The following is a 14,507-nucleotide window of genomic DNA, read 5'->3' on the forward strand; positions in this document are numbered from 1 at the left end:
CAAACGTAGCAGAATAAAGGTTTTATTTACACATCTACATCATATGAAAGAATGTAAAGAAGTCTTTCTTCTTCTCTCGGAGTCCAGGAAGGCTGAGAGCTCATCTTCATCTGTGAGCTGCCAACAAAGGCAGGACGTTCTGGTCCCAGTTATCCTCCCAGCGCTGCCCCCTGCTGGCACGCAGGTTGCTCCTGAAAGTTCCCAATCTGCCGTCTGAACTGGGAAACTCTGAGAGGAGGGACTGGAAACCAGCAAGAAGATGACAACATGAGACAAAACAAAACAGGAAATAGATTCAGTCAATTCCTGGGAGCTAAAAGGCAGAAGTGGGAACAAGTTTACTCAAATAAGGCCTCTTTGAAAGGAACCGGACAGTTATTAACTGTTCTGCTTAAAATAAAGTAGTTTTTAAAATTGTACAAACGCCGCACATTAGAAAATCTCTCTGTGACCTTCAGCATCTTGGAATATGTCAGGTGTGGGTATCTACTGCAGTGAGACTCTATCCAACGGGCTGAACATCTTATTGCTAAATGTGGATTCCCAACAGTCCTTTGCTATATTAACACTGATACACTATGTATACTTCCAGCTCCTGCCACATTTTTCAGACTTGCATCATGTATTTCATCCACTGTAAGTTCAGCGTGTGTCGCTGAGACGTTGGTGCAGCAGCACGTCTCACCTTCAGCTGCTCTGCGAGCTCTGCAGAGTCTCTGAAGATCAGGCCGTTCTCTTCGTGCTTCACCAGCTCCTGTAAGCTGGAGAAAACAAGAGTCACAGCTGATCTCAGTGACATCATCCTGGAGGATTTCTCTGAAACCTTGTCTGGACCTCTTACGTAGGAACCCCGGGGTTCTGGCTGACAGGATCCGATTAAAGGTTCTCACCAGTCAAATTGGATGGCGCAGACGGGAAGACAGCAGCCAAACATGTCCACCACCTTCATGGGCAGGTCCAAACCGCTGGATGACTTGTGGAGACAAACTCCCAGGTCTGCTGAACCTGCACAGCGAAAATTTGCAATGAGGGGCTTGACAGGAGGACAACCGCTGCAGTAAATAATGTCGTTGTATGTTACCAGCTGACAACTATTATTCTCTGACCCCTGATCAGACCAAAATAACTCTGAGTCACCTGCTGATTAGGGATGTAACGGTACACAGCAATCAGGTTTGGTACGTTTACGGTTCGCTTCAATCAAGAGAAACAAAAAGTGGTCACTTTAGAACGGACGGATGGACGGACGAAACCATATGAACACAATCAGTGTTGTTTTTGATGTTTTAATAGGACAAATTAGACATCTGAGAATAAAAAGTTTTAAATCACCATGGAAATGTTTGGTATTAACAGTCCAGTTTACCAGAGGTGCTCGAATCCACCATAGAAGCTGCTGTTGGGAAATCCGCTCTAGTGACGGTACCGTGTTTTGGACCACTTCAGTGCTACAGGCAGCAGGATTTGGACCTTAGTTGATTTTTCTCCACATACCTTATCGCTGTTAAAAGATACGTACACTGCCATAAAGTTCTGGTTCGGTCCACATTTCTTTCTCCACTGCAGCTGCATTAGAACCCTTAATGTTCCCGATAAGTTCAGTAATAGCTGGGAGTCCTCTCGGTTTTGTTCTGGTGTCACTTTTAAAGTTGCCCAACAGAACGATGCATTGAGCTTATAATTCCTTATATAAACATTCTGCGTGTGTTCCGGTAGAAAATAACACCATATTCGCTCGGTACCGAACCAACAACGCTGTACCAAATGTTTTCGGTATGAATTCGTGGACCGTTACACCACTACTTCTGATAGTAGATAATATTTAGGCTGGTAATCGTCACGGTTAGTACCAGATGTCTCGTGGTATTTGGCACTAAGTTCTCAGAAAATGTACTGCTGGACCGGGCCAGCCTCCTGGGCTACTGATGCTGGATAAGAACTAACAATTTGTACCGACTCAGAATGAAACATTGCATACACTTTGTTTTCTAGACTAGACAAGCCTCATTTTAATCTGAACGTCAGGCTTTTTCCTACCCAACAAGAGCGGGTAGTCTTCAGCCTCCAGCCACGGCGTGCAGATCTTCACGTGCTCTAAATTCAAAGAGCTGATGAGCTTCTTGTAGTGTTCCTTCTGTGGACCTTTCCCTGCACAAACACACAATCAGACTGGAGACCAAAGCATGAAACTGAAATGCTTCTGCTACATTCAATGAAATGTAGTCGGTCTGAAAATATTAGTTTACTGAAACGTCTGCATATTTTCTTGCATCTTCATCTGAGCGACTGTGTTCAGGTTTTACCTGTGATCACGCAGACCAAGGACGGTAACGACGCTCCTCCTCTGATGAAGTCTTCATACTCTGAAACAAGCAGGCCGACATCAGATAAATGTAAAAACATGTTTCAGGTGAGCTTTCGGTGACATCTTGTACCTTCCAGAGCTTTCAGCAGGATGGAGAAATCTTCATCCTCTGCAGAGAGAAAACATGAAACCAGAGACGTCAAACTGTCAGGATGTTTGAGTTTAAAGGTCTGAAGTTCTTCCGCAGACAAAGGTAGAGATTGTATTCACCTGTCCAGCTGGTGCTGCTGATCAGCAGAGCCGGTCGATCCAACCTCAGAGTCACGTCGCCGTTGCCCAGGTTACGGACGGTGAATACAGTCGTCTCTGCCTCCATTTCCTTCAAGTCAGACCTGAGAATGGATCAGAGAGGACATTTCTACAGGCTTTAAACATTAAACCTGGAAAAACTACAAACTGGATGGATGTTCAAGATCTGCTCAGTTTCAAGGAATACGAAAACAAATGGATGCACGGATAAGTAGATGGATGAACATATGACCGAACGGATGGATAAACTGATGGAAAGATGGATGGAAGGACAGATGGACAAACAGAAGAAAAATTGATGGACGGACAAAAAGATGGATGGATGGACACGGAGAGAGTGATGGTTGAGCAAACTGGTAGAGGAACAGATGAAAACATTCAAGGAAATATGGATGGACAAACAGATGGGAAGATGTAGGGAAAGATGGTTGGACAAAATGATAAATGGACAGAAGGATGGATGAATGACGGATAGATAGACAGTTGGATGGATGGACAGTCAAATGAATAATGATGAGCCAAGGCTGTGAATATAAATCTGATCCAGAACCTAAAAATACTGAAATGAAATTTCTTCTCCAGACTGTTTAGAACCTCTGTGATGATTAAAGAGCTTCAACTGCAGCTCGGTGCTGCTGATATGCAGATTGTTGTGTTTCACTTACAGTTTTTCCTAGTTATAAAACAAAATTTCTGATCATATTGATGATCCAAAAATATAAAAGGGATCTAAGGAACAGATACAAGAAGAGAAGAACCCTGCAGAACTCCTGATACATTCCTGATTAGAACTCGTTCGGACACCAAAGAGCCTCATCGGCGCTCACCCTGTGGCTCTGAACTGCGGGTGAGACTCGGCCAGTCTGACGAAGAGCTCGTGCTGCAGATCCAGAGGAGTCTCTCTGAAGATGGAGGCCGGTCGGTCGTACAGAGTGGTCGCCCTGGAAACACAAAACAGTCAAACTCTTTCTGCAGCCCTGCTCTCTATCTTTAATCATCTACTCTTATTTTAAAAGGATCATGCACACAAGTTACCAATTATTGGAGGAGGCATTCAATTCAATTCAATTCAATTCAAAAATACTTTATTAATCCCAAAGGGAAATTAAATGTTGTTGTAGCTCATATTATGAAGGTTTCTTCAAAGAGCCGTTGTAGATGCTGATGGCTGTGGGCAGGAAGGATCTCCTGTAGCGCTCCGTCTTACAGCAGATCTGAAGAAGCCTCTGACTGAAGACACTGTTGTTGTAGGACAGTCTCATGAAGAGGATGCTCAGGGTTCTCCATAATGTTCTTCATTTTATGAAGAATCCTTCTTTGCACAATGATCTCCAGAGGTTCCAGAGGAGTCCCCAGAACAGAGCCAGACTTCTTTATCAGCTTGTTGAGCTTTTTAAGTCCCTGGCTCTGATGCTGCTTCCCCAGCAGATGATGGTAGAAGAGATCACACTTTCCACAACAGACTTATAGAAGATATGCAGCATCTTGCTGCAAACACCAAAGGACTTAAGTTTCCTCAAGAAGTACAGTCTGCTCTGTCCCTTCTTGTAGATGGCTTCACAGTTGCATCTCCAAGGAGATGCAAAGTGAGGGTGACTCAGTTTAACAAACATTTTCTTGTTTCTCTAAGATTCCAGTTTTTGTCACAGAAACCTGCACATCTGTGCTGATGTGAAACGTTAATTAGAACGGTAAAAGTTCTGATCTGAAGAAACTGAAGCTGGGACCAGTGTGTAGCCCTGCGAACCACACACCAGGAGGCTAATCTGAAGCAAACAGAGAGAATCTTACTTGATCCCCCAGTTTTTCAGCAAGTCCCCCTTCATGGCGTTCGTCACACACAGACTGTGAGAGGCCAGAGGACCAAAAAGGTGCTCGTACCTAAACAAAGAAAACATGCGTCTTAGATCAGAAAAGGTTGGAAAAGAACAAAATTATTTCCTTAAAACATTCAGAATTACAACATTTTGTTTCTCAGCCTTGTTTGGTGTATTTCAGCCATTCCTGCTTTTCAGGATGCACCACAGTGCAATGTTCCCAATTCTTCTCCCAACACCTTAAATCCGCCACAAAGAGTTTCAGGCCATCCCGTCACAGTACCTGGCTGCAGATGGCTTACAACAAACTGGACCCTCCTTTTCTCCAACAAACAACAGGAATACTGTTAGGAATAACCTTAATTAATATGCTCATAGCTGTTTTTCCCTTTTATACTATAGTGAAATAAATATAAGCTCTAATGTTTCCCTTTTGTTACAATAGGATAAGAAGCTCATAAACATACAGTACAAGGATAAATGGCCCAAGGTTTGTCATGAATGACCTGAAGCTGGGGCACTGGGTTTGATGGTGGAGCAGCTGGTATAACTGGGTTGATTAGAAGGGTACAGCAACACTTAGATTAAGTATGGACACCCTCTACTACACAATCTAACAGATAGACACCACAATGGTGACACATAGTCTACTGATAATCACTGAGGGAGAGAACATCCATTGCATTGGAGAACCAGATATAAAAACTGTATGTGACCTTCTATCGGGGCTCTTCGTCATCCTCTAACAGACGGCGACGGTCCGAGACGGGAGCCTCAGCGCTGATCTCTGTGATCATTCCACTGCCTTCATTTAGATTAAAAGAGCTAAAAGTTAGAAACTGTTTGAGATTCGTTCCTTTAAGAGTCTTTAGATAAAGCGAGTGACTGTTTCCGGGGTCCAAGTACCGGTGGAGCTCCGAGCCGTCTGACCGCCAACAGGGTGCAATAGCTCGGACAAATTGGTGTTCCCGCCCGCGCCCCGGAAGCGGAAACCACTTTTGGATAGGATAGGGTTGCCACGGAAGGACAACACATCACCGCAGCAGCCGCAAACAGGTAAAGAGATACCTATTAAAAATCTCCAGTGTTTTTAAAAACACTCTGGCTGTGTTGTTAGTTCTGAGTGAGCTGTTTTTGTAATTCTTGGAGGCAGAGAAATGGTTCAGAATAATTGTTGCGTACGCATTAATAAGTGATAAGACGTGTTAAGTGGTGCGATTTTAACGGTGACAGCCCGGGAAGAACGGTACAATCTTCCAAACTTCGGCTAAAATCTAAGGGTGTAGGTTTGGAGTTCCTTTATTGTATGCAAGGGAAGATCGGTTTCCCTCGCACACAATATAAAAGCTAACCCCCTGAATGAGGCACCATACTTGGCTAAGGTTTGAACGGATCCTAAGTTCCTCTTAACGGAATTTGAAAGCGCCGCCAAGGGGGAAAAATTAGGTTTCGTTAGCTCCTTGGGCTTCTCTTAAAAGCCCATAAAGCTGCTAATTTCCTTGTGAGTAAAACACGCAGAGATAGATGCGCATCCTCGGCATGGTTTAAAGGTCCTGCGGTTCTCTTAAAGAACACAAAAGCGCCACCGAGAGGGGGTCTTGAGTTTCGATAGCTCTCTAATTTTTCCATAAGAAAAATTTAAACACTGCTGGCTCCTTTTTGAGTAAACAGCTGTATAAATATAAAAGTGTAACATCAACTGGCCAGTGGGAATGTGTGTGAGTCGGAAGTGAGTTGACGGAAGTGACGGGGGACATATTACACTGACGAACCCTGACTGACTGCTACATGCTAAGCTAACATGCTAAGCCGACACACCCTAGCTCACTGAATAAACTGCTGTGATAAGCTTTGGTGTCTGAGAGATAACGGAATAAGCTCTCATGTGGACCAGGAAACGTTGCTGTACCGCCTGAGTGTGTGAAAATGTGTGTGAAGTGAGAGAATGACTGAGACGTCACTAGAAAATGAGCTCCCTGCTTGTTCTGTAGGAGCAATGCTTGGAGACAGGGAGGAGAAATATATTAGCAAGTTTCAACCACAAAGACGCTTTAATAAGTTAAAACAACAGTTTGATGGAGCTTGTTTGGGTCCCGGAAATAATTGTCGAATCACCAGAAAAGGGTAAGAAATAATTTTTAACCATTAAGTGACAAAGTGGTTCCACTCTAAAAATGCTGTATTTACGGGGCAATCGAACTTTTTATGTGGCCATTATGTCTGTCTGTTTTTGTGAAATGAGTGTCTGTTTCATGCTATGTAAAAAAGTAGGCTATATGTGACAGTATACATTTAATTTAAACTGTTTTCTGATATGAAACTAATTGGAATTTTGAGTTATTCGGTCTGGAGAAGCAGTCCTGACCATGGACCGCCTGCTTGAAAGGTAAAAACATTTTAAACTGTCTGACCTTCTGATCCTCAGCAGTAGTATAATAATGTTAGGTCAGTTCTTTATAACACCAGAAAGGGACAACCTCTCCCCTCAAAACATGATTTTAACAGACGGTTTGACCTTTTCCAGTCAGAATGATCAAATTAGACTCAAATTTAACACAAGATAAAATTCACCTTAACAGAATTACTGGACTGGACTGAAATGGAGAAAACTTGAGTTAATTGAAACAAACTTTGGTTACTTGAAATAAATACAAAGTGTAATTAAAAGAGAAATTGTACAGTGTGTTTATAAAACTGGGCAAGACAACTAAGATTATAAGACGTAACATGCCCTTCATTTTTGTGTTCATCAATTTCATTAAGCCTTCTAAACGAATAAGTTTTTCCACAAGACTCAGTTACAGTTAAATGTAATTGAACCAGATTTTAAAAAAGGGTATCTATGGTTCAGATTTAATACTTACATTAACAATTAAATGAACACAATACTCTAACCCTTTTTGATGCCTACACTACACATAAGAATAGACCCATCGAGGTATGGAAAGAGATTAAAATAAGCACTAGAACTAATGAAATTAGCATTCGCATTATTAGAACAATAGCAACTAATAAAAACTAGTGACCCCATTCTTAAATATAATAAGGACTTACTGCATTAAAAAATATAGATAGATCTAAATAAAGCTAGATTAGAATAGAACATTTAGTGCCGTTATAATCTTACTGAGGAATACCACAAACATTGTTATGGGACCAGATGATTACGAGGGAGCAGCTTTATCAGGGCCAAACAGAAACATTTACAGGGAAGATCCAATGTCCTTCGACCTGATTTTGACTTTATTTAACCCTATCATTCCCCATTTTATGTATGGAAATAAATAAAAGGTATAATTGGCAGCACTGACAACTGATTATTTCAAGGGTAACCCCTTGAGATGTACCATCTCATTTTTGAAAGGGTCCTTGCAGAACAGAAGATAAACGACAGTAATACGAATCAAACAAATGTGAAAAAAAAATCACACATTCTCACAACCACCACCAGCATAGCAACTGCATGACACATATACTTAACATCAAGACACAAAATAAGACAACACATACAGATGCAGAGTTCATGTTTATATCTCTGTGAGGATTAAGTCCAGAATAAATGAATCTTTATTCTTACTGAAAGCAAGAGCAAGATGTTTTACGATAAAGTAAGTAAACGTTTGAGGGGATGAAGATTATTTTCTGTGGCATGGCCATAAATAACATCAGCGTGTTCTGGGATTGGCAGCACCAGTTGTGGAAAACTCTTTTACGAGCTGGAAGGAAAAACATTCTCAGAAAGATAATGTGACAATTTTGAGGCAACAGGCTTTCAAACAATATTAAATTTAGGATTTTACCTCGACCAGTTAGACTCAGATTTTATCAGACTCCAAAGGATGATTTGTTGAAAACTTTACAACAAATAATTGCAGAGATTAAACTTGGAAAAACTTTCACTCATTTAATACTTACAGCAGGAGGAAAAATGCTGTTAACGTTATATAATTTGAAAAGAATAAATTCACCATTGCCTTCTGACAAGATTAAAATTAATGTCATATATTAAAACTTGGTTTTCACCAAAAGTAGTAGTTGCATTAAATGATAGAGTTGATTTAATTACAAACAATAAAATCCCTGGCGGATTATACATACCGATTTAAGTCACACATTGATTAATGTGAGGTGGGTTTTTTCCCACCTCAACAGGGGGATTGTAATGGATGTATGATTCTGTGGCCTTTTCTAATCATCTCTTTGCTGCCTTAAATAAATATATCTGCCCTTGTTGCTCATCTGCTGCACCGCTCACTGCTACATCTTACACAACATAACTGTTGATTTCACATAAGATGCAACACATAGTCAAAGATAAACTGATACAAGAGGATGACACCCTTCAGGCTCTCATCCTTAGGGGCATAACTACAACCATGGAGTTCATGGACTCAGGGGGTTCGGGAGTGCCAACTGCCTGTCAGATGCAAATAGTTAAGGGGTCGGGCCCCACAAATCAAGGATGTAAGAAAGAGGGGGCTGTGATCAGGCTCACTGGATTGACGGAGGATAACCCGTAAGTGAAAAGGGGGACCGCCGTCTGACCCGATATCCTTTACAGTGATTTCTGTGACTTAATGAATAATGTTGATATTATAGGAATCAGAATATTTGATTTAATGGTATGAATGATGTACCAGATATGAGAATGAAATGAGTTAAGCACATGTCATGAAGGAAAGTATTAATAGGACCTCGCAGTTTATTTTTGGTTATGTGTTCACCTCCATAGGTTGATTTTTAGGACGTGTGTTAGGTAATGAATGGAGGCTGCTTTAAAGTAAAACGTTTTCTAATTGTGTTAAACAGGTTCATTGTTCTTGATCATGATGAAATATTTTTGACTAAGATCCATTTGATTAAGCCACTATGTGGCCTGCTTTAATGATAATAATAGTAGTTGATAATTACCTACAATTGGGTGTAATTGGCCCGGTATGAACATATGATTTTATATTTCCATTTTAAGACTAACCTTTTCAGGTAGCTGAACCTGCCAAAAGACGCTTGGGGATGGATGTCCCTCAGGGGGCAGAGAAGATGGACGAAGACAATCAACACTTAGGGTCTACATTAACTGATTCACATGATGTTAGACAGATGTTTCTGCTGTGCTTCAGGCTGTTGTCCTTTCTCTCTCTTTTCTCTAAATCAACACATACAGGTTTGATGGGGTTAGACTTATCTCCACTAGGTGGTTCAACTGTTGCTTAGATACAACCAGGGGATGGCGTTGCCACATGACAGCTGGAAGGAGATTCACTGGTCATATCTAGGTTTAACACACATACAGGGTTGAATGATTGTTTCGAGTGGTGGGTACCCAGTTGCAGGTGGTCCACTACCCAGTGCCTAGGGGGTTAACTGATCTAAATTAGTGAGGTGCCTTTAAATGACACCTCATCAGGGGGGGTTGTTAGGAATAACCTTAATTAATATGCTCATAGCTGTTTTTCCCTTTTATACTATAGTGAAATAAATATAAGCTCTAATGTTTCCCTTTTGTTAGAATAGGATAAGAAGCTCATAAACATACAGTACAAGGATAAATGGCCCAAGGTTTGTCATGAATGACCTGAAGCTGGGGCACTGGGTTTGATAGTGGAGCAGCTGGTATAACTGGTTTGATTAGAAGGGTACAGCAACACTTAGATTAAGTATGGACACCCTCTACTACACAATCTAACAGATAGACACCACAATGGTGACACATAGTCTACTGATAATCACTGAGGGAGGGAACATCCATTGCATTGGAGAACCAGATATAAAACTACATGTGACCTTCTATCGCGGCTCTTCGTCATCCTCTAACAGACGGCGACGGTCCAAGATGGGAGCCTCAGCGCTGATCTCTGTGATCATTCCTCTGCCTTAATTTAGATTAAAGGAGCTAAAAGTTAGAAACGGTATGAGATTCGTTCCTTTAAGAGTCTTTAGATAGAGCGAGTGACTGTTTCCAGGGTTTCAAGGACCGGAGGGGCTCTGAGGCGTCTGACCGCCAACAGGGTGCGGTAGCTCGGACAATACCGATCCGTCGGACCGTAATCCATGTTCTCTCTGTGTACTGATCCATCCCAGAGGCTTAGCTCTGAGCCGAGGTACACGGACGCTGCCTCTGATAAAGGTTAACTTCAATCTTCTCTGCACAGCAGAATGTGTGAATGTAACTCCATAATGTAGTGCCCAACAAGGTAATGCCTTTTGGTTCCAGGAGCTGTTGATGAAGCTACAGCTAACATGAACAGGTCGTTATAAGCCATTAACATCCCATGATAATCCACCAATGTCACTGGGTAATAATCAAGCTCATCCTTTCACAGTAAAACATGCAGCAGCTGCATTCTGGAGCTCATATACCGGCTTCCTTTCACTCGTCATTACATGAGATAGACTCGAGTCTCAGATCACGAGTCAAAGTCAAGTCTGAAGTGTTTGGTTTTTGCAATTTAAGTGAGAGTCTTGCACTCATGTCGCCAACTCTTGTGTGATGATGAAAGCTGAAAAGGATGGTGGGTAATAGTAATCGATTTCACTGCCAGATTTTCATTGATTTCAATGCCTTCCTCACACATTCGCCGTCAAACCAGAGACGCTATGAACATCTCTAGGCGAGATCTGAATTGTGTTAAAAGTCTGAAATGCAGGAATGGAGGAATAACAAAAGAAAAAAAAAGCATGAAATACAATTTGGCTTCGTATTGTCTGATATTAATTAAAGTCAAAGAAATTAAAAGAATCACTTTAGTTGCCTGGTTTTATAGACCCAATGTTTCCTCTAGCAACGGTGTCCAAACTTTCTGCACCGCCGGCCAAACTCACTCAGGTGCCATATAGATTTGGCTTTTATTAAAAAGACTAAATAATTGAATTGTGAATCTTTCCTTTTTATCTGCTCAGGAATAAATTAAACATCCAATAGTTTATTAAAACAAGGAAGAGAACAACATATTAAAAGGTCTGAAAAAGGGTCCCAGATGTTAGCTCTAACAAAGGAAAGGCGCTCAGTTTCCTTTTTGGGTCAAATATTTTCTATTTTGTTGGTCTAGAAAATGTTTTTAAGTCTATTTTTGGTAAACCCTTTCTGTATTTAGCCAGGTTTAATTAGTGGGTGAGCCCAAGTCTGTGTTTGAGTCAAAGGTCACTGGATGTTTGTGACCCTACTTACTATTGTGTCAAAATAAAGGTGAAAGAACCATGGCCAATAAAGATACTTTGGGTTAATGCTAACCTTTTACATTAAAGAAGACATACGTCTGCAACGGCTCCATTTGCTGGAGAGTCATTCTTGAACTGCGGTCGAGGGCCACACAAATGCTGCAAATGGCCCCTGGGCCACACTTTGGGCACCACTGCTCTAGAGGTAGGAAATATGTTTACCAGCAACCAGTAAGCAACATAAAACCGAGGATGAAAAATGAATGTTGAAGGGACCGACCACTTAGCGAGTCGGACCACAGGATGCGACGCTCCGAGGCTCAGAGCCATGATGGTGTAGCCGTAGTTGTGCCAGTCGATAATGAATGTGCTGCCGCGCAGGACGCACACGACCCACGCCACTGCAACCCCGGGCAGCCCAGGAGGATTCTGGGATCCAAACACGAGAAACAAAAACGTTAAATTCGCAAACCTGTAATGAGCAGCACATTCAGAGCAAAGTCTCATCCTCTTCAACAGTGACTCAGAATAATAAACCTGATAAAACGTCTGAACCTACCTGCATCAGGATGTGGGCCTGCAGCTCCATCGACAGCAGAACGTGAAGAATCTGCGCAGACTGAACAATCGTCTTCGTTACGTATGTCAGGAGTTTGGGTCCAGCTGGAAAAGCAGCAGGAAGTTTTTGTGTCGGCACTTTTTAAGGTTTATGCAGTAGGACAACTAAACACAGCTCAGTTTACCTTGAACGCCTTTCACCTCAGAGATGGCAACTATCCGGATCTTCTCCTCACTCAACACGTCCTGATGAGGCTTGGAGTCTGAAAAACATTTACTGTCACTCTTAGAGTTGAAGGTGGTGCGGCGGCCATTTTGCCCTCCAGTCATTTTACCTATCGTGTCTCTTTCTTGAACAATCCTAACTATCTGGCCTACTCATTTGGCCTGTGTTTGTGTCTGCTTGAGGTAAATCGCTGATGTTTTTCATCCAATCAATGGGAAGCAAACAGAAATTTGACTGAAGTCAAGATGGAGACGTCTGTGAACATTAATTTTCAGGTCATGCCACAGTTTCTCAAACATTTATGTCTGGACTTTGACTAGGCCATTCTAACACATGAAGGCACTTTAATCCTTCCATTGTAGCTCTGGCTGCATGTTCAGGGTTGCTGTTCTGCTGAAAGGTGAACCTCCAGCCCAGCCTCAAGTTGTCTGCAGCCTCTAACAGGTTTACCAGGATTCTTCTGGATTTAGCTCCATCCATCTTTCCATCAACTCTGACTAGGACCCCCACAGCATGATGCTGCCACAGCCATGTTTCCCAGAGGGGATGCACCTTAGTTTTCAGCGACACAGTCTTGTATGTGTTCGAAAAGTTAGATTTGGGTCAGAGGACCTTACTCCACGTTTGCAGTGTCTCCTACATGGAATAAAATCATTCTGCAAACTGGATGTCTTGCTTTTAACTCTTCCTAATGGCCAGATTTGTGGAGTGTTTTACTAAGTTTTCTTGCTGACAGGTTCCCCTACCTGAGCTGTGGATCTCTACATCTCCTCCAGAGTTACTGTGGACCTCTTCACTGCTTCTCTGATTAATGCTCTCCTTGCCAATCTTGTCAGTTTAGGTGTTCCTGCTCAAGAAAAGCATTCTTACAGCATGATGCTACCACCACCATGTTTCATGGTGGGGATGGTGTGTTCAGGGTAGGTTTGCAGTTGGTCCTCTTTCCATGTTAAGATGACCGTTTGAACAGAGCTCTGTGAGTTGTTTCTTTTTCCACGTTTATAGCATCTTCTGGAGACTTTTTTCTCCTTTAGACTTTGTAAGACATCTCAGTCAGTTACATTTTACTCATATTAACTCTGTAAACTTTTATGTCTCATTTGTTCTGTGTTTTCTTGGCAGCAAGTGAATAAATGACAGTATGGAGCTATGTTCCAGCGGGCCATATTCTCACCTAAAAACCCCACAAAGGTGACCTGGTATCCGTGTTTGCTGAGGGACAAGGCGTGATACTGCATCCGAGGACTGCGTCCGATGTCCCCCAACACCAGCACGCACACCCGCCGGTCCGAACCGCCGTCCCGCTGCCGCAGCCTCCGCAAACACGTTAACAGGATCCCGGCAACAACAGCCAGACAAACACCCGGACAGGTTAAACCGGAGTCTGTCACAAAATACGAAGGTAAACCCGCAAAAACGACAGCAAGGACCGCGAGCAGCGCCACGGTGGAACCGCGCGTCGCCATATTTGTTTGAGAGTCAGGAAGAGGTTAGGGGGCGGGGCTTCAGATTTAAAGGGACCGCAGCGATCAGAAATACCAAAATAAAGCTGGATTCTGAGCATCACTGTGCTCGGCGTTTTATGACTCATTGCAGCTATTGTGTACACCACTGTTCTTTGTGTGCTACAGCAAATTGTCCATCTCTGTCTCTCCGCATACTCTTCCACTTAGTGTTTTTTTGTGTATAAATGCAATTGCCCTTCTAATCTTCAGGATTTTCTCAGTAAAGAATTTAGCAAATGAATTGCAGGCCTTGTTAGAGTGGAGTTCAGATGCTAAAGACGCAGGAGGGTTTGTTAACCTGTCGACCGTAGCAAACAAGGCATTATCATTAATGATGTTATTATTGATTATCACAGGGAACAAAGAAGCTCTTGCATTCTTTAGCTGTAAGTTATATCTGTGAAGTCTCTCGTTGTAGATATCAAAGTTAGTCTGTGGCCACCTCTGTTCGGCTTTTTCATTTCTCACTGGTGGAGCATTTCCCCACGGAGATTTCTTTTTACCAGAGACAACCTGCACCTTAGAGGGAGCAATGAAATCAATGATGTCTGAAGTTTTAGAATGGAAGTTATCTTCCAGCTCATTTATTGAGTTACAGAACAACGTGGAAATGGAAGAAAAAACTTGGT

At 42.2% G+C, this 14,507-nt stretch overlaps 1 protein-coding gene across 4 annotated transcripts; it reads right to left on the reverse strand.

The window, feature by feature from the left end:
- Positions 1–6: 6 nt before the first annotated feature.
- Positions 7–13,870, reverse strand: LOC124864258 (chitobiosyldiphosphodolichol beta-mannosyltransferase-like). Of its 4 annotated transcripts, XM_047358952.1 has the most exons (13): positions 13,548–13,870; positions 12,333–12,410; positions 12,149–12,252; positions 11,870–12,018; positions 4,406–4,495; positions 3,442–3,555; positions 2,576–2,697; positions 2,436–2,474; positions 2,304–2,363; positions 2,038–2,148; positions 891–1,005; positions 686–761; positions 7–241 (listed from the first exon to the last, which is right to left on the reverse strand). In XM_047358952.1, exons 1-13 carry the CDS (start codon positions 13,837–13,839, stop codon positions 107–109), a joined length of 1,485 nt encoding a protein of 494 aa, XP_047214908.1. In that variant the 5' UTR covers positions 13,840–13,870; the 3' UTR covers positions 7–106. The 4 variants fall into 4 exon arrangements, with proteins under 4 accessions (XP_047214908.1, XP_047214910.1, XP_047214911.1 ...); XM_047358953.1 differs by lacking the exon at positions 7–241 and having other exon boundaries at positions 842–1,005; XM_047358954.1 differs by lacking the exons at positions 11,870–12,018; positions 12,149–12,252; positions 12,333–12,410; positions 13,548–13,870 and adding an exon at positions 11,663–11,798.
- Between the last annotated feature and the right edge of the window lie 637 nt (positions 13,871–14,507).

The sequence above is a fragment of the Girardinichthys multiradiatus genome, chromosome Y, assembly GCF_021462225.1.
Source record: "Girardinichthys multiradiatus isolate DD_20200921_A chromosome Y, DD_fGirMul_XY1, whole genome shotgun sequence".
Taxonomy (NCBI): domain Eukaryota; kingdom Metazoa; phylum Chordata; class Actinopteri; order Cyprinodontiformes; family Goodeidae; genus Girardinichthys; species Girardinichthys multiradiatus.

Coding starts and splice junctions, on each gene's coding strand:
- LOC124864258 (XM_047358952.1), bottom strand. CDS start 13,839: ATGGCGACGCGCGGTTCCACCGTGGCGCTGCTCGCGGTCCTTGCTGTC. Junction 12,019..12,148: donor AGGCCCACATCCTGATGCAG/GTAGGTTCAGAC, acceptor TTTGGATCCCAG/AATCCTCCTGGGCTGCCCGG. Junction 1,006..2,037: donor AGACTACCCGCTCTTGTTGG/GTAGGAAAAAGC, acceptor TTCGCTGTGCAG/GTTCAGCAGACCTGGGAGTT.